The 18960-nt window shown below is 48.6% G+C and overlaps 3 protein-coding genes across 6 annotated transcripts in view; 2 read left to right on the top strand and 1 right to left on the bottom strand.

The window, feature by feature from the left end:
• Positions 1 to 16726, bottom strand: part of ARHGEF33 (Rho guanine nucleotide exchange factor 33) — a 34168-nt gene extending 17442 nt beyond the window's left edge. Inside the window, exons 1-8 of the mRNA XM_080584590.1 lie at positions 14228 to 16726; positions 10789 to 10838; positions 9725 to 9769; positions 5129 to 5293; positions 3589 to 3710; positions 2566 to 2708; positions 1697 to 1756; positions 246 to 461 (exon numbers count right to left, since the gene is read on the bottom strand). Of these exons, the coding sequence (XP_080440716.1) occupies positions 246 to 461; positions 1697 to 1756; positions 2566 to 2708; positions 3589 to 3710; positions 5129 to 5293; positions 9725 to 9769; positions 10789 to 10838; positions 14228 to 14249 (823 nt within the window). The 5' untranslated portion in view covers positions 14250 to 16726. The remainder of the gene's footprint in view (positions 1 to 245; positions 462 to 1696; positions 1757 to 2565; positions 2709 to 3588; positions 3711 to 5128; positions 5294 to 9724; positions 9770 to 10788; positions 10839 to 14227) is intronic.
• DHX57 (DExH-box helicase 57) overlaps positions 1 to 18960 on the top strand; it is a 68931-nt gene that overhangs the window by 32512 nt on the left and 17459 nt on the right. The window lies entirely within an intron of this gene.
• Positions 338 to 18954, top strand: LOC308191775 (uncharacterized protein). Of its 3 annotated transcripts, XM_080584596.1 has the most exons (7): positions 338 to 1550; positions 1678 to 1826; positions 3311 to 3390; positions 4325 to 4468; positions 11721 to 11807; positions 12560 to 12684; positions 17664 to 18954. In XM_080584596.1, the coding sequence occupies exons 2-7, from the start codon at positions 1792 to 1794 to the stop codon at positions 17739 to 17741; spliced, it is 549 nt and encodes a 182-aa protein (XP_080440722.1). In that variant the 5' UTR covers positions 338 to 1550; positions 1678 to 1791; the 3' UTR covers positions 17742 to 18954. The 3 variants fall into 3 exon arrangements, 2 of the variants coding, with proteins under 2 accessions (XP_080440722.1, XP_080440723.1); XM_080584597.1 differs by lacking the exon at positions 338 to 1550 and having other exon boundaries at positions 1777 to 1826; positions 12560 to 12678; positions 17664 to 18949; XR_013948267.1 differs by lacking the exons at positions 338 to 1550; positions 1678 to 1826 and having other exon boundaries at positions 1849 to 3390; positions 5210 to 11807; positions 12560 to 12678.

Here is an 18960-nt window from a genome sequence, read left to right on the forward strand (position 1 = left end):
CTGAACCTGCCGGGTCTTGGAAAGGGGAATGGGTGTCCTGGCTGCAGAATGTGTTTGTGTATTTTCTGATGGCACAGGCCAGCAATAATAAAGACCAGAAGTCTTGGAGACTCTGAGGCATTCCCTCCCAGCAGAGAAGACTGGCTTGTATGTCTCCGTCTGTAAAACGTAATTACAAGCTCATGCCAGGTATGAGTGCAGCTTTGAGCCTCTCTGCCCACATTTTCTTTCCCCTCTGCCCTTACCAGCCAAAGAGGGTTCACATATAATGTTGTCAGCTGAGCTGTATCTGCTTTGGCCCATGTCTTTCCCTCTTTCTGGTTGCTCTTTGGAGATGTATTCGTCTCCCCAGTCCTTGGTGTCCTTGGGCTGCTTCCATACTGTTGATGGCAGATGCACCTTTGACTGGCCATCTGTTGTCAAGGAAGGCTTGAGGCTGTCGTCTGTCTCCAGGGTTGGTCCTGCAATGGCAAAGAGCTGCATGGGTCGTGACGTCTTAGTTGATAGGTTATAAAACAGCTGGTAGATTACCTGCGTTATCATCCACCTAATGTGCTGGAAGGGGAGCTTGAAGCATTCTCCCTGCTTTGCAAGTGTTTGTAAACCCTTGTAGAGTTAATTTACAACTACAAATGGAAGTACAGTTGGTGAGCACTTCCGCAGAACCAGGCTTGCACTCTTCCATCACTTATTTTCAGACTAAATAAGGTGCAGAATCAGATGCCAGTTAGAAAAGAAAAAAGATACGTTCCAAGTACGGTTGCACTTCAGGGCTTTGGGATGCCTAAGGACTTGTTAATACAACAAGTTTATTGACAGGTATTCTGGAATACAAAATGTAAATAAGATTTAAATGCCACTCTTAATAGATGTAAACTGTCATTGCTCTTAAAGCTTTCAGTAGTGATTATATAAGCAGTAGCAGGACTGATAGCCTGAGGCTATTACATCACAGAGAATGTAGGAGAGGGTAAAGTAGTGCCGCTGGTCTGGAATTACTTTAATGCAAATAGTTTGAATTTGGGTTGCAATGAACCATCTTCTATAGCTTTGTTCTTTTTTCTTTTTTTTTTTAAGTGGATTCTAGCAAAAGAGCTGTCCAGAACAGTGAGTGCTTCAAGTGAACACTGCAAACATCTGACAGTTGTTCTTGTGTGTCCTATTGCTGGCCAGGATCCTTAGTGTTTCCTTACTAGGGCTTTCACTCGGTTCTTAACCTTTTTTTTTTTTTTTTGCCAGAGAAACTCCTTTGCATGACTATGAGGCATTCAGGCATGTCTATGAGGAATCTGGAAGGTGGTGGGTGAATAATCAGCTCACCAGCTCTACTGGTGTGTAGTAACTGCAAAGACCATCTCTTCCCAAGTGGCAGGATGGCTTTCCAATTATTTTTTGCCCTACCAGTGAGCCTCGACTCTTCCTTTCTGCAAAGGCACTTAGAACCTGCAGAAGCAGCAAAGTCTTTGCCTGCTGAATATCAGTGTGTTGCATTGTCCATCAGTTATTTGGCACTTCAGGGATCTGGATTTATCTTCGCATCTCAGCTACAAGTATGATAATAGGGGACCATGGCGAAGTGAAAGCCATGCTTATGAAATGTATTCTCTGAAAGCATTTCTTAGTGCAGTAAAGTAAGTGCTCTAATTCAATTAGTCCTACTGTGTTTGGTATTTTTAGCAGTTCAATATTTTCCTACCTGGACCTGCTACGACCTTAACGCTTCCGTCTCCTATTGGCATGATCCTGGTGTCAGACACTGTTGAAGAGCAAAGGGAAATGTTATGAGGGAAGATGGCTGTAAAGCACACTTCTTCCTGCCCAACCCGGTCTGTATGGTTAGATCTTCTACCCTTTCACTTTTTTGGGATGGGAACACCCCTGTTAATCCTCTGTTGAAGAAAAAGCTACTCCTTACTGTTGTGGCTTTTCCTGAAGTCTTTGTTTCAGTTGCACTTGCAGGCAGGCTAACGTGGGGTCCCTGTTATGCTCAGTGTTGTGTGACCTCGGAGCCCGAGCAATTCTGGCTTGTCCTTGCTGGCAGTGATAGCACCAGCCCGGTGTGCATATGTACCAGCTGATGTATCAGCTCCCATGTCGTCTTGTCAAATGAACCACTGGTGTGTCCCCTTAATGACACCAAATGTCCTGTCAGTCCAGTCCCTGTGATCCTCCCTTCTGTGCTCTGCTCCCTTACATGAAAACAACTCCACAGGTTGTAGCATTTTTTTCAGGGGCTTCTACTTGGTTGTGTGTTTGTGCCACTAGCATATCAGGGAAGAAGATCCAGCCTACTTCCCTTTTCTTGGAGGAGGCAAGAAATGGCTTTTGGAACACTTGTCACAGAGCAGCATCTCCTGAATCCAGGCCAGTGTTGAGGCCATGAGTTACTGAGACACAACCCTGAGGTGCATGCACAGACCCAGGAGCTGTGCTGCAGCTGTGCTGCACCCCCATTCTCTTCCTGCTGATGACACCTTAGTAAAACACGGTGTCCTCTTAAACCAGTGACCTTTTCTGGACTTTTTTCCTGAGGAAGGCACTGCACTTGCCTACTGTCTTTCCTACCTTTTTCATAAGTCACATTGTGCAAAAGGCTTGTAAAATCTTCATTGATCATCACAGGTTCTGGGAGGTTAATGGATCGAAACGGGCTGCCCTGGAGAGGTGTAGGCACTGTCTGTGAGCTGTGATCATCCTTCTGTGCTCTTCTGTACAAACACAAACAATGAGACAGCTGGAAAACAGGAATCCTCTGCTGCACTTGTGGCAGTCAGCAGTACAAGCACAGAGTCAGAAGTAGGACAACTCCAGCAGATACTAGGAAAGGAATTGGATTCGATGCATGAAGTTCATGAACAATGTTATGGAAGTAACTTCACTGCTTATAGGAGAAGGTTATTTCAGATCTGTTCTTTTGCAGAGCATATTTTATCCAATTAAATGGCTTAATTAGCTCAGGGGCTAGCCTAGATTTGGCTAGCCAAGTGTTTGCACCAAGGCAGTTGTACATCCATCATCAAGAGGGAGGCTAATCAGGGCCAAGGTGGACGGGCAGTCTGCCTCCTCACATCACAGCAACAGTGTGGCCCAGCAGTGTGCAAACATGCTCCAGTGTGTCCCTGCTCAGAGAAGAAAAAGCTGGTGACGAGAAAACAGATCATGGCTGCACAGTCAGGAGCCTGCTGAGGCCTGCACGCTTGGCAGCGGGAGAAGAGAGGGGAAATTGCAACACTATTGTCTGGATGGGGTTGCCTTTGGGATAGCTTTTAATGGTGAGGGCTCCTGACTTATGATAGTATTTCTTCCCCAGCAGGTCTGTTTGTTCCACCAGGACCTGCTTTCCCTGCGGGCTGCTGGGGCTATTGCTGCTGGAATCTCACCAAGGTGTTGGTGTGTATCTGCTGTACTTGCTCTATGGGGTAGATGTCTAAAAGCCTGGGGGGAACTGAAGGCTGGAGCTTCCAGTAATAATCAGGATTTATACATATGTCCAGCTAGGAAAAGACTGAGATGAAGTTGTAAGGAAATGAGCAGAATGGACACCACTGCTAATTAGCACTTCTGGAACCCTGGAGTTCAGGCCCTTACTTAGCTTTCACTTTCCGTGATTCCCGCCTCTTCTCCTGCTGAAGCTGCTCAATTTTCTGTTGCATTTCCTCCTGCTTGGCACTGATTTCTTCAATCATTGACTTTGCATCGCTGAGCTCCTCCTGAGAAACAAGCAAAAGCACAAGCATTCCCACTGTGCCTGTCAGCCTTATAGAGCACGTGGCAGGTGTGGACTGGAGGTGTTTTGGGGTGCTGCAGGAGAGTGTCCCTGTGATTTTTTGTTTCATCTCTTTTGTTTCAAGTCTAACATGTGTAATACGTGCCATGCACAGTGTGGCAATCCTTAATTTGATTACAGGTCCATAAGGTCCCGTGGTTAAGGCACTGCAGGGACACGGAGATGTAGGGCTTCATCTATTACCGGTTGAATTAGGGCCTGGAAAGCTGCCTTTTTAGCCTGATTTTCTAAAGAAATTATGCCTGCTGTAACCTTGCTTTGTGTGTGGCTCGCTGTCAGCATGTCCTCCCCATTGGCATCCCTCAGGCAGTTTCAACCAAGCCTTAAGTGTACATAGAGCTCTCTGATGCATGAAGTTCCTGTAAACCAAAGGAGAAGGATTTTCCCTGAGTGAGGAGGTGGCTTCACCAGGAATTTGTTTAGACAGTCAGCGTGGGCATGAGGCAGAAGGAGATCAGCTTTTGCCACTCCTGTTGCTTGCATAACTGCTCGTGTCTTGATTTTGAAACCCCTCTTCCCCGCATATCCCTGTCCTAGATAACCCTGCCTCTGGCTGCTTTGGAGATCTCTGCCACGTGCCCTTATGTTTCCTGTTGTCTGCCTTGCTCCGCTGGGACCACGGGGCTCCTGCTCAGCACCATCCATCTCTCCCCATCAGAGGAACAGTAACAGGTTTTTCTGGTAAGCGGCCTTCTTTAACTTCACAAGGTATTATTGACTCAGCAAAACCCCATGGGGAAAATTTACTATAAAAACAACAAAACGGTTCCTCTGCCTGCCTCCTGACAGGCAGCCATCCAGTTTCTGTATGGAGACGCTGACTGGTTTAAAGTGCACATCAGGCCCTCTTGCTAGGCTCTCTCCCCAGCCCTTTGTCTTTATCCCCTTGGGCCAGATCAAACCAGGCAGCGCTTCCTCCCAGCCGTGTGGGAACTCAACTTCAAAAGCTTCAGGGTTTTGTATTAATTCCTTGCTCCCCAGCAGCTTTGGTTCCTGCAGGAAATGCAGGAGACCTGACCTGGGGAGAGGTATGGCACAGCAACTGCCTGTGAACATGCTGTATGCCTGCTGTATGTGCAGCCCTGAGCAGGGGTCTCTTGTTCCCAAGGCAGCAGGCAGCGCTGTCTGGTGGCCCCTCAAGAAGGCTAAACATGTGTTTTACATTCGGGTTGGAGTTCTGGAGGGAAGATGCAAAGCCAAAGGAACTGCAGCAGATACATCTGAAACAACTGCCCATTCATTTTCTTTGAGAGCAGGAAGGGTTGATGGAGGCAGGGAAAAGCTCCACGCCGCCCGAGCTAGCGTGGCAGGTGTGCAGCCCCCTGCTAGCTGTGCTCCTACCTTGAAGGTGTTGAGGGAGTTCTTCATCTCAGCCACTTTCTCTTCCATGGCACAGCGGCAGCTCTTGACCTTCTCCTCCAGGGCGTACTCGCCATGCTGGATTCGCGACAGCTCCTGCATTGCTTCTGTGAAACCCGCCTTCAACTCAGAGGCTAATGCCTGCAACTAGAGGAACCACAAACACGGTGGGTTCAGTCCCTCCTCCCAGACACAGGTGGCTGTGTCCTCGAGGGTCACGCGTGGCTCAGAGTGGCATGAAGGCTGGGTGTAACCCTCCTGTAAGGTGCTGTCCTCTTTCTCCTCCTCCTGTTACAGCTGGGAGACATGGGGGGAGGTTCAGCTCCATGGTAGGAGGTGTTTGACTTGGGCAATCCATGTGCCCCTTTTTGCACCCAGAGTTTTTCCACGCCCCCTGGCAGGTTGCAGCCTGTCAGTCTCCAGAAGGACGGGACAGCCTGAAACATGCCAAGAAGGTTTTCAGTAACAGCAGCCAGATTATCAATGCCAAAAGCAGCTGAGCAGTCAAGAATGTGACAGGTTTTGAGCAAGACCTCCTCCCCCGTATGCCTGTGGGGCTGGTGCTCTCCCCGGATAGGTCGAGCACCTCCTCACTCTCAGAGGGCTGTGGAGCAGCTCTGTCCTTTATCACTGGGCCCTTTCCAGGGAAAGAGACAGCTCTTAACTTGTGATGGGGAGGGAGTGGGGGGGTTTCCCCTGGCATGGGCAGTGTGCCCACTCTCCCTATTTTCTGTCCCTAGAGGCTCTAGTGCTGCTGGAAGAGCTCCCAACCTAAGCTGAAGGCAGCCGGTTGACAGCTGGGCGAAGCAGGAGACAGAGCGGGGCGAGCTGGGCTGGCACAGCAAGCAGGCGAGGCAGGTTTGGAGGTGGGCAGTGAGGGGACACAGGCAGCTTGCCAAGCGGGGACACCCTCTTCAGGGATACCTTGGGCCGTCAGCCCTGAGCTCTGCCCCCACTGCTGTGAGCAAGGCGCTTGTTCTGCCTGCACAAAGCCCACGGCGAGGTCGCGGCCCAAGGCGCTTCGGTACCAGTGTTTTTTACCTTTACAACAGAAATTCGGCCTAACATCTGGTTATAAACTGAGTCCAAAACTGGAGCATTGATGGTAAGAGGACAGCCACCCCGGGGAACTCAGGCGCTTGAGTCCTGTAAATGGAGCAGAGATGGCTTCCGATACCTCGGGGCAATGGCATGCACCATCCTCCTCTGATCAACACCAACAGCATCTTTACAGAGGACGTCTGCCTGACATCCCCACTTCTACCCCAGTGCCTACCCCACAGGTCCCCTACACATTCCCAGAGCTGCCTGGGCAGGAGGAGTGGGACTGACAGGAGCTGGGATGGGACAGGGGGAGAACAAGAGGCTGGAGGTGGGGGCAGAGGATATCTTCCCTCCTCAGGCAGTCATCCCTAATTCCCCAGGCGAGCTGGAGCTCAGGATCCCTTGATTCAGCCCCTACACAGTGGACACCTTCCTGTCACAGTGGTTGTTGCCCTGTGAGCAGTGAGTGTAGCCTGGAGGGTTAGAGGAGCTGCGTGGAGCCATGGCTGCTAGGGGAGGCAAACCACACTGCTTCTGGTATCTGTGCGTTTACCAGCGCCTAGCAAGGTGAGTCAGATGGCCCCGGCATCATCAAACGTCCTATTGTACGTGCCTGGAGAAGCAGAGGGGACATAAAGTACTGCAGGTGTGCAAAATGTTAATATTCCCATCCCTGCTCACAGGTGCTTGCCAGTCCCTTAAACATTAAGCTTATGTTGCTGAGGCAAAGTCTCTCTGCTAGCCTGCATCGGGATTAGGCATTGTGTATTTTCCTCAAAGTGAAAAGGTGTGATTCGTCAGATCTGCTCTAGAGATCTGCTTCAGGGTGGGGACTTTGCAGCCTCCAAGTGGAGGCAGCCTGGAAGCTGGCCCTAGAGGTACCTACATTCGGGTAGAATAGGCTCAAAATGAAATGCTACTGCCTTCAAGTCTGGCTGTATCCTCCTCAGATGCTTCAAGGAAGGGGCTAATCTAGACAGATCCTTTGCAAAGGGTACGGGGTGATAGTCAGTGCAGATCTAGAGGTGCCAGAGTCAAAAACTGCTAGGCATCAGCAAAGTCAACAACAACAAAAAAAGGACTACTGCAGGGAATTCAGTGTCCTTGCGTGGCGAAGCCAAAGTACAGGCAGCCAAAAGAGATCTGGAGTACAGACTGGACTAAACTATCCCCTGTGTTTCAGCTAATGTATCTAAGAGCAGAAGGTCACTTTTTTATTTGGGGGCTCACTATTGGCCAACCTCTGCTTTTCCAGTCACCCTGCTAGCTTGGTTCCTGTGTGTATCCCGCAGGACGCTGCTCCGGGCCCCAGCCTGGGTCTATCCTGCCAGGGACACCCTTCCTTGGCCCCAGGTGGCTGGCAAACAGCTATTTCGGATACAGAAATGCATCTTATATTTGCATTTCACTTTGCGATTGGATGGATGAAAGCAGCAGTATCGATCAGCCAGATCTGCCAGAGCGTGCGTGAAGTCCTGAAACCCTGAGAACTCCCTCCTCTGCTGCCTTCACGGCTTGAAGCATAGATAGGAAGCATAAACAGTCTTGCAGCATTGCATGCAAGTTTCATCCAAGCTTGAGTGGAGCGGTATAGGAGCAACACACCCATGAACTCCTGCAGCATAGTGCTTGAGCACTGGATTTTAGGTTGAGCTCATTCAATCCCATGGGCTGCTACAACAAATGGAAGCCTGTGCAGCATTGGCTCATGCTTATGTCTTGCCCAGATGAGTATGCTTGCAGAATGAGAAAGTTCGCTGGTTTGTGAACTCTTGGAAAGTCAAGCCAATTCAGTGTTTCTAAAACATCTACAGTGCAGTGTACACCAAAAAAAAAATAAAAAGGATGTTTTATACTAGCATGGAAACATGGCAAGAGTTTAACTGTAGTATGTTACCTGGTTCCACCTATTCATGGGAATAAATGAAGAGGAACACACTTTAGCAAGTTAATTTGAACTACCTGATCCCTAGAGGATAAATGAATCTGCAAGGTCACAGGGCATCCTTAGAACCTGCCCAAGAACTGACAAGTGTCTGAGTGTCTGTTCCAAAAAAAAAAAAAAAAAAAAAAACCAACATCGGGAGTCCTATTTTACCTGCCTCCCTTTCCCTCAGCTGTGTGAGGAAAAACCCTGCAGGTAACATCTCAGATGAAGTAACTGTGCTGTGCTCTGAAAGGTAGCTGTGCGTGAGGAAATTAGGGAATCTCCTCCTGGTTTTGCATGACTCAAAGGACAATGAGCAGCAGTCGCTTGTGACTCTCACTTGATCTCCAACCCAAGGGGAATATGAGCTCTCTGTAGAGGCCCAGAGGGGAGCAATCACTTCTTACATAGAGAGGGGAATCAACCACATGGAGGAAGTCGTGGTGGTAAGGGGGAGATGAGAAGGGTGAGATCAGAGGACAAACAAGAACCATTTCTCAGCATGGTTTTGATTTTTACTTTGTACGAGTGAACTTAAAAATGCCTGTGAGATCTTTGCTGAGCCTCTCCTCCTGTCTCAGCTGCCATGCTGTCCCCAAAGGGGAAGGAATAGATGCTGCTTCCAGGACCAGAGGCAGCAAAGCTGCAGAGCCTTGCCATCTTCCCTTGGCAGGTGCAAGCAATTTGAGCTGTCTGCAAAAAATGGTGACTGCTGCTGCTGCTGCATGAAGCTTTGTTCAGACTTAAAGGCAGCCCAAGGAAGAAGGTTGTGACTGGGAGATGAGAATGGCTTATGGGTAGCATGGCCTGAGATGGAAAACATGGAAAACGTTGGGAAGCAGATGGAAAGCCTTGGTGAGCTGGGCTTACTGCTCTAGCTGCCACTGGGAGTGCCCACATGGAAGCAAGGAAGCCTTTGCTTTCATTAGTAGCGGTGTCCACACATCTCCCCCAGCATTAGTTGAGCTGTTTTGGGGTCTGCATCTTCGAGGCAGCCCTTGGCAGCTGCCTTAGGGTCCTTACACTAGCACTGTGCCTGCTCTCATGGACCTTGAGCTGAAGACTGTCAAAACCAGTAGAAAATGGTTTCATGATGAAGAAGCACTGCACAGGACTAACTGTACTGTTAGAAATATGTCCTAGGAGAGAGCAAAACCTTCTGTGGCAACAAAGGAGCACTGTCTGTGTTACTTCCCAGCTTACCTACTGCCCATCACTTTGCATGTCATCTGAATGTGGTTAATTTGAAGCAGTAACCATTGTGTCACCCAGGAGGACTTTCATGTCTTGTTAGCGATGCTGCCTGAGACTAACCTGTCACAAAGCCCGACGCTTTCCACAGTGCCTGCATCTGATGTTTCAGGGTTGTATGAGGTATTCTCTTACCAGAGAGCAGCAAATATCTAGTACAGCTACCTGCTGTAGTGTTTGTCACAGGCAGCACTACTACGGCCAAGCATTAGGAAGGCTCGCAATGCCTCAGAGCGGGAAGGCAGCAGATTTATGGCTGCAGGCAGCCTGGCCCTAAGAGTGTATCTGCTAGAGAGAGAGGTTTCCCAGCACACTCGTCCTGCAGCTTGCATGCTTTCCATGCACATCGGGCTCACTGCACTGGACTTTTCAGCAGCCCAGTCACATCTCCTTGGAGCCGTCTGGATGGGAAAAGAGGATGAGGCAGGAGAAGCAGTGCCTTGTTAATGGAAAGCAGTGGCTTCTCTCTTACAGCGCGGGGCATCCTGTAACTGCAGCCACTTGCCGTGGTGCACTTAGGAGCGACTGGGGACAGCGGTGTCGCAGTGGTGATGAGGCTGGTCTCAAACAGCCAAGGTTTCCAGTTCAGGGAAACGTTCCTCTGTCAGAGTACACTTGCAGGTTGAACTGGAAAAGGTTTAAAGTGCTCAAAACGCCACCGCATTTCCTGCAGACTGGAAATGCTTTGGAAGTATCGCTCTGGAGACACTGACCCTGCGTCCTCCAGGCGGGGTGCTCCCTGAGCCACGATGCAGGCAATCTCATCACATCCACAGTGGCTAATGGCAGCCAAAACACCAGCTCCAAGAGCAGCTGCAGAGCTCTGGCAATCCTGATCACCAAACACAGGGTTTCCAAGCTCTGGGCTGAGGACCCAAGCAGAGGCATGCAGCAAGGCTCAGTGCCTGCTCAGCTGCCCTGGACTTTTGGGCAGTAGTACCCCGTGGTCCGAGGAGCCGTGAGGCTGCCAGGATAACCCAGAGCCCCCAGGAGACTTGCTTCCTGTTGTGGAAGACCCACCCCCCACACCGTGGCAATCACACATCCTTGCTCCTGGGACAGTTCAGTGGGTTTGGAGAAAGCTCATCAGAGCTCAGCCATGAAATCTGCCTCCGGCTCAGTAAATTGGCATTCTCTAATTGGTGGTAATGATGCCAGTTAGTTAATTAGCTGAGCGCACAAATCACCTGTCTAGACACAAGTGGTTGTGGGCAGGGAAATTTTACTGGAGTGTCTTTTAAGATGAGGCCCGAGATGTGATATGTATGACGTTTGTTCATGCAGTGTGTGCGTTTTAGATGCCCTGTTCCATGTAAGTGCCTACATTTCTCCTTCCACTTAGTTTAGCTTTAACTACTGGTTATCTATTAGTAACTCTTTAAAATCTTGGAGTTATTTAGGGCATTTTGCTCATCTTTACCTGGGAAATCTGTGTTGCAGGGGTACTCACAGGCACACTTTCAGTCTCTCCTGTGGGAATAAAGAACTTCAGTCAATTAAAATGACTTATTATGGTTGCTATAAATAACTGGAACAGAGGGTTTGAAAGTCCCTCTTGAGGTACAAATCAGTTTTAAAGGACTCACGTCTCACTTCAGGAGGTGTGGACACTATATAGTTTGTAAAATAAACTGCAGCTGTAAAATGGGAACGGCTCAACTAAATCAGATGTTAAATTCACCTCATTTGCTGCCCTGTATCTGTCCAGAACTGATCCCTGCAAAGGAGTGAGAAACCACTTTATGCCCTACTAGAACTAAATTGCCCCCTGGAAAGTTCAGTTCTGTGTACCAGCCTTCAGTAAGAGAGTTTTCCCATGAAGCAGCTTTAGTTTTCTTCTTCAATTCTGCAATTGTGAGAATTTTTTTCATCCTGTACTATTTGGAATTATTTTTATTATCCTTCTAAAAAGGCTGGTCTGGTCTGTATATTGTAAGCTCTAAGTTATATTTTGTCACAATGCGTTCTAAGCCGTAATGGTGTCTTTTGTAACACCTGAAAATGCATTTTCATTAGTTCTGAATTCCTGTTTTCTTGTGGCATTGTGATTCCCACCTGATCTTGTGTAATGGAGCTAGGTTTAACGTTTCTGAAACAGAGTTAATTCATGGAGGAGCTTATATCTGTTTTGCAAAAGCAATTTGGGCACTGCAGAGACATCATTTCTAGGTATTACAGAGTTTTTGATTGAAAAAAAAGTATGTATTTATTATTTTCCTTTTCTAACACTGTCTCTTTTATGCAGAAACCCTCAATTATCCACTAGAAGTTACTGCTGGTCGTGCTGAACTGGCACTTTGAGGAGATTGCAATTTGATTGCCCATCGGTTCCCATTTTATTCCCTATGTCAGGCTCTGCTGGCCTTTACCTCCCAGAAAATACTATGCCACCTGGTTCCTCATTTGTACTGCCTCCCCTCGGTAACATCAATTCACAAGGTGGGTTTTCTCTTGCCTCCAATAGTTTGCTTCACCCCTCTCTGCTGCCAGCCACCAGTGTGGCTCATGACCCCATGCCTGATTCTGGGGGAAGCCAGGCTCCCTCTTCCCATGCTGCCTGCAAATGCTCAGTGCCTTACCCACCTGAGCCTTCAAAACCACAGAAATTTGGTCCTGCAGAGGCCTGAAATAGGTGCAGGGAGGGCTTTAGGCAGTTAGTAAGTCCATGAAGTGGAAAGTTGAAGCCTGGAAGTCAAGAGCTTTACAAGGCACACCTACGTTCTGATTACTTTGCCCGTGAGGGGGAATATGGGTTACTGCCAAGGGCACCTATGCATTGGCCCTATTCTGGTCTCTAGAATTTGTCCTGATTCAGAGGAATGTAAGCAAATTCCCTAGTGACTCGAGGAAGCGAGAGGCAGAGGAGGAGAGGCCGTGTGCCCCTCTCTGCCTGTGTGCCATTTGCTCCTTGTGCCAGTCAGTCTTGTAGACATGGACGTTGGTTATAGGGTCAGACGCTGACCCTCCAGGGAGTATTCCCCAAGGTTCTTCCCGAGGAAAATGGGACAGCAAGCTTACTGGGAGGAATAACCATCACCAGCATTGCCAGCTGTTTGGGGTCAAAACTGATCAGCCAGCTCTCACCAAGTGCCAAGGTTCATCTTCTAAATGACAAGTTGTTTTTATTTTACAGTTTGGCCCTTCAGGGTCTGTTTTTTCAGGTGTTCTGTTTGTTTGTTTGTTTGTTTTAGGCAACCTCATGAACTGGAAACCAACTTTTGGCCTGAAGGGAATGATGAAACTTTCTTTGGATTCCTGGAGTTGGGGCTTGAGAAAGCAGCCAGTGTACTTGCTGCAAGAAAACTCCAAGGTACAGGTCTGTTCTGATGTAAAGGTTAATGCTGGAGTCTTACTGTGAGGGTGGTAATGACTGACCCAAAAAGAGCAAGAAGGCATATTTCTTAATTAATAGCACAATACAAATCAGATGCGTGGAGGACAGGGAGCTGCTCTTCCTGCAAAATGGTGGGCATATTGGGTGCTTTGTGAAGAGTTAGAGATGGCAGGTACAAGGGTAGCACAACAAGGAAGGGCCACGGGCTCTCTCTTATCTCATTTTCTTTGTGTGTTTTTCAAACTAATAAATAACACAGGGGGCTTGAGCCAGCCCTGTAGAAGTCTGCAGGGATCTTTCATTTGGTTTTGGAGGAGGTGGGTCAGTCTGTAATGTCCTCAAACACACTCAAAGCAGGGAAGTGCGACTGAGAAAGGCCGGAAGAGTGGAGAGGATCTCTGCTTCCGTGCTTTTACTTCCCACCTTTACCGTGAGCAGAAGCACTCTCTGTATGTACCCAGTCCTACCCAGGTCAACTCTGCAAAGTCACTGCCGGGAGCTGGAGCAGAGCGTGGCTCCCTCGCAGTTGGGAAGCAGGGGGCTTCGTGGTTATCTCCCAATTTCTGCAGCGAACGTCTGCAGCCCGTGGGGGCATGCCAATTAATTGGAAAAAAATCCTTGAGTTAATTTCCTTTTCAGCCTGCTACAGTGCAGGGGCCTAGGTACACAGACCTAATTTAGTCAAATTAGAATAAGAATAATAGAGGAATTAACTCTTGTGTTACCCATGCCATGAATGAATGTTGGCACCAGCAAGCATCTTTAAAGAGGGCTAGAAATGATCCAGGCTCTCTCTCCTGAGCTGGCAGTCGTGGGCACTCCTGAAGGCTGCTCCCTTTGCTCTTTGTTAGTTCTGGGAGTTCCTCAGCACATGGACACAATCATCTCCCAGGTGGCAAGGCAGAGCACAGTGCTGCCAATGGTTTGGGGTGGAAAGAGCACCACCTGCCCCACAGTCCTCTGCAAGAAGAACATCTTAAACCCATAACCACTAAAACCCTGGACCTGAAACCTGTGGGCTTTGCACGCTTCCTAGAAGTGCTGCTGACTGTAGCAGGACTGGTTGTGTTCAGGCAGCGTGGCATGGATATCTCTTGGTGCTTGGCGGGTCAGGACCAGTGCAGAAGTCTGGGATGTGGCACTGACATGAGCAAGAACCCCTTGCAACAAAGCACGTGGGGGAGAGTAGCAGATCCTCACTGCAGTAAGATGCAGCTTTTGACAGCTGGAATTCTCTCTGCGTCCCAAGGCAGGAGAGGAGAATGACTTCCCATATGGCATTGACATATGCCACGGGATTATTTTCCAGAGGGGAAAAGGGAGGTGTTTTTAAAACAAGATACAGAAAACTTCAAACCCCAAATATTTCTGTGAAACTAAAAGAAGGGAGCATTTGCCCACAGCTGCCACAGCTAAGAGGTGTTTTGGTGGGGCTGGTTGGTGGCTGGCAACATGTTGTATGAGGGCAGCTTTCTTCCTAACTCTCTTTCATACTATCAAGAAGTGAAATTAGAGGTTGCTTTACCTTCTTGTTTGTTTGAGTCCATGGCTGCTATAGGGTGTGCGTCCTTGCAGGGACTCCTGTCCTCACTCTGGAGGGTTCTGGCTGGTCACTGGGAACATCCCATGGCTTACAGTTGCCCACATGTGAGCCCTGCGATGGGTCAGCTGGTCTGAACCCTGAGTGCAGAAAGACGCAGAAAGGATTTACTGAGCAGAGATGCTCAAAGTTCAGAAAACGAGGGGAGGAAGAAGGAATTGAGAGGGAATGAGGCATCCTAACGGTTTGTTTGGGTTCAGTGCCTCCACAAGCAGGTTGGGCTGCCGGTACAAACGTTTCCCTCCCAGCCCAAGGCCAGCTGTGCTTATGTGGATGGGTGACTGAAGTCCTATGTGATTCCACAGAGACTACTTGCTCAGCGAGACGCTTCTTGTTTGACCACAGAAGCAAAATGAGATGTATTTGAAAAAGTAAGATGCAAACAAACATCATTCTAGATGTTTGTTCTCTAGATCCGAGAACCAGCTTTTTCCCGTGTGAATGATCACCCAAAATGACCCCCAGACTTGGGTTTGGGCCACAGAGCTATTGCCTTCGCAGTGCTGCTGCACAGTCCTGCACTTTTGAGGGCATCGTACTGCCATGCTTGGTTTCTCTGGCGGTTTTCTCCCTGACTTTTGGAGGCACAGGGTGCTGCATGACACCTTAATGGGTGTAGCCACAGCCTCTGTGGAAACCAGGGCCGACAGAGCACGGTGCTGCGCCCAAATCACTTCCTTGGTAAAGCATCTCACGGGTCAAGTAGCGGGGTTAGGACCTTGGGAACAGTCTTAAGATAATGACTGATGAGTGATGCAGGCAGAGCCCCAGAAAAATGGATTGTACCAGCTCAGACTTAGCGTGGGCACTGCCCCACATCCACACTTCATCTCTAATGCGAGTCGCCTTGTGCCCAGCCTTACTAGGAAACCAGATGTGACACAGGAGTGTGGAACAATCTCCCATCTAGGTTCCTGTTTGATGTGGATATGCCCAAGGCTGTGCTGGCGGATGGAAGTTTGGAGTGGAGGGGCCACTGGTTACGGTGCAGAGCTCTGCTGGCAGCTGCGGTGGTCCGGAGAAGCCTGGGGTGGTGCTTGCAGGGAAGGAAGCACAGAGGAGGGCACGAAGCACTGAAGCATTAAATGGGTGGGAGAGATGCAAGAGAAGAAAGAAAAGCTCTGGGTGGCTCTAGGAAATGCTGCCGAAGCAGTCATTCCTGGTGGCAGTCAAGGCTGTACCTTGGGGGCCACACATTTCAATGGCTTTGCAGCAGCTGCAGTGAGGGAAGTCGCAAGAGAGGAAGGCAGGGATGCCGTCGGAGGCCCTGAGGTCGAGGCGATGCTTTGCATTATTATTGGCAAGGGATGCCACTGGTGGTAAGGCTGGGAGCAGCATGGCCACCAGCAGCAGCATACTCGACCCGTCTCTTTCTGAGGGTGTGATGAGGACTGGAAGAGGCTTCCAGCATAGTGCCGGAGGGACTTGAGGTTTAACATCTTCTTGAGATGGAGGATTAATGCAAGGATAAGCTGCCTAACTGTAAGAGGGCTGCTTCTCGGGACAGGGGATCCTTTCCTGACATGTTTGGAAATCGTGAGCAAAGGTGAAGGGTCAGGCTTTGGATGCTGCTGTGGGTTTTGTGAGGCAGGCAGGGAAGGCTTCTAGGTGAACTCCTGGTTTGCAGTAAGGTAAATGTTCTAATTTATTAAATCTGGTTTCTGTCAGCTGATAGTGTAAAGGTTGTCTTTTGGTTCTGAGGACTTCTAGGCTCATGGCAGAGTCATGGAGTCATAGATGGAGTCCCCTGACTCCCTGCTCAGAACAAGGCTGGCCCCAAAGCTAAATCAGGTTGCTGAGGGCTGCGTCTAGTCATGGCTGGAGCATCTCCTAGGATGGAGACTTCACAACCTTTCTGGGCCTGTCCCAGGGCAGCACTGCTCCCGTGGGGAAGATGTTTTTTCCTTCTGGTCAAGTTTTCCCTTTCTGCAGCTTGTGCCTATGGCAATTTGTCCTTTCATTGTGTCTGTGAGAAAAGCCTGACTGTCTCCTCTGTTACAAGGTAGTTGCTGATGGCAGTAGGATCCTCCAGCCTTCCCTTTCCCAAGCTGAACAAACCCAGCTCCATCAGCTTCTCCTGTGCTCTGTGCCCCAGCCCTCTTTAGTGGGGGGAAAAAAAATCTTTTTCTTTTTTTTTAGATTCGCCAAGGATGGCAAGAATGTTGTTTGGTTCCGAAACAAATAAATATGCTGCTGTTTTTAAAGTAGCTAACCCATCCTTTAGTAGTCTTGAGGAGAAGTTTACAGAAGTTTGGGTCTCTGAGTGAAGCAGCCTTTTAACTTCACCTTAGTAGCAGTTTGTTTAGTAGCAAAGTTGTTAAACTTTGTTCCCAGTGTAGACTAGCCAATGCCAGGGCAAATTCCTGAGGCTTTTGTTAGTGGGCCAGTGAGCTGGCACCAGCTTGCATAACACTGAGAACTGCTTTCAAAATTCAGAATTGTTTTTTGCGATAATGGGGGGAAACAAGCAAATTGGAAAGTTGAAACAGATATGAAAGAAATACAAACCTTCTCTATGATAAACATGTTCGGTGAAAACAGCTGTTTGCCAGAAGTTTATTACATTTTTTTGTTTTTACCAAAACCACATATGTTTAACAGTTCTTTTGCCTTTAAATTATTAATGCCTTACTCTACCAGTCATAGCAATACACCACCATGTAACAGTTAACTGTTAATAATCATCAATTAGTATGGAATTAATTACATGAATATGCCTTCAAGTACATCAACCGCATAGCCTGTCTTAGATATTTTATAATTTTACTATCCACTTGCTGAAGTATTGTGGGGTGTACCCTGCCAGTAGCAAGAGTATCTGGTGTGGGAGCACAGCATTTCAGAAGTGGGAGAGCAGCAGCTCATAATCCTGCTGGGGTGGAGAGGCAGACGTTTGTTGAGCCGTGCTGGAAGAGCAGAGTTGGCTGAAATGGGAAACAGCAGTTTCAGCCCTCAGCTGCTGAACAGCATTATCCAGCTGCTTGCTTAGCAAGCACCGTAGGTATGTTTGGGTTTGAATTCCCTCATGAAGGGAAAGAAAACATCTCTTTTGTGCAGGGAAAGGATGGAGAAGAGTGAAACTGAGGGAAAATATCAGCACATGGGATATATACATGTATACATACATATATACATCCAAACACACAAAAAGGAGAACCTGCAATCCCCTAAACAGGGGAGTCAGGGGACTCTAGTGCATGAAGAAAGTGCATATATAAACAAGTTGCAATGTCAGGCACTCGAGGTGAGGAAAAGCCAGAATTAAAGCATAAATCTGTTCTACCATGCTCTGTGAGCTTTCTCTCTTAGACCAGCTCCTCGCAGGCATCTGAGACCTCAAAACACTTGTGTCTCTGTCTAGGTCCCGCTTCTGCAGCCCCCCTGCCCAGCACATCACTGGGAGCTATGCCATCAGCCTCACAGCAGAGATTCAGCGTGAAGGATGCTGTCCGAAGAGCATCCGTGGTTGCCCTCCAGTAACACAAGGAAATTCGCAGTTGTCATGAGGGACGGTGCACGTAAGGGGGGGAAACTCACGGGTTGAACCCCCACTGCTATACTACAGGTAATAAGTACCCTGCAACCTCTTGGATCCAGTACAAAAAAAGAGGTATGTCTGATATGAAGAAAAATAACCTACCTGGGATTTTAATTAGAGAAAAGTAATGCTTGTAGAAGGGCTCTTATGAGGACATGTCATTGTCCTTTTACGTGTCTTCTGTTCTCAGGCACATAGGACTGGAAGGGGGACCCTTGCCCATCTTATCTCCTGGGTTGTAAAAACACTGTGGTTTCCTGGTATCTGTGGAAACTTTTCCTTATAGAGGGAACTGGAAACAATTCCCATACAGCGAGACCCACAGAGAGCTATGTGAGGAGCTTCCACATCACGCTTATTCAGACAAGGACAATACTTGAGCCCAGTCTCTGTCCTCTGCAGAGCTGAGGAGTGAGGCTTTGAAACTGGGGCACCAGGGATGCCGCCATCCCCTCCAGCTCCAGGCACCACCAGGAGCTCTGCTATGTGTCTGCACCGCAAAGTAGGTTGACCTTGGTTAAGTGGGTCCAGAAGATATTCCCTATTTTACCAGAACGTCTGTCTTTCGTGTGTCCTTTAGCTGCAGCCTGCAATTTCCTGAGTCACCGTACTGCTCTTTGTTACGTTAAATAAATGCATGGCGTTGGATACTTTCCAGCATTTAGGACTCACTGCTGGACTCCACGAATATATAACATTGCCTGTCTGTCCCTGGTTCTTTTGAATTGCTGAATATATGGAGGAAAAGTAGTCGGTCCTTCCTCAGCACTAAAACAAAACCTCTTGTGTGGTTTGGAGGGAGTGCTTGTTCTCTTGTCCTGCTGACTGCCAGGTGGGGAAGCTGTTAATATTGTCCTCACCAAGGACAAGAGTTTTGCTGAGCAGTGTCTGGCTTGTTCCTCAAGGGTGACAAAAGGGGGTGGAAAATCGGACTGGTGTTCAGCCCTGAGGTCCTGGGTGCAGGCTGCTTGCTCGAATCCTGCCTCTGCCAGCAGGGAACTGAAGGAATAAGCTCACAGCAGGGTCTAGGTGAGCAGGGACCTTTGTAACTCGGAGCTAGACCGAGTGGCTCAGGGCTGTGTCCAGGTTTGAATACCTCCTACACGAGAGTCCTCGCAGC

This window comes from Anser brachyrhynchus (assembly GCF_964034855.1).
Source record: "Anser brachyrhynchus genome assembly, chromosome: 3".
NCBI lineage: Eukaryota > Metazoa > Chordata > Aves > Anseriformes > Anatidae > Anser > Anser brachyrhynchus.

Bases quoted from the DNA above. Each gene is read 5' to 3' on its own strand.
- LOC308191775 (XM_080584596.1), top strand. From the start codon at position 1,792: ATGGCTGTAAAGCACACTTCTTCCTGCCCAACCCG. The intron at 3,391-4,324 runs GTGTGTATCTGC...TCCCTGTCCTAG, and splicing joins GGAATCTCACCAAGGTGTTG to ATAACCCTGCCTCTGGCTGC. The intron at 12,685-17,663 runs GTCTGTTCTGAT...GTCTCTGTCTAG, and splicing joins AAGAAAACTCCAAGGTACAG to GTCCCGCTTCTGCAGCCCCC.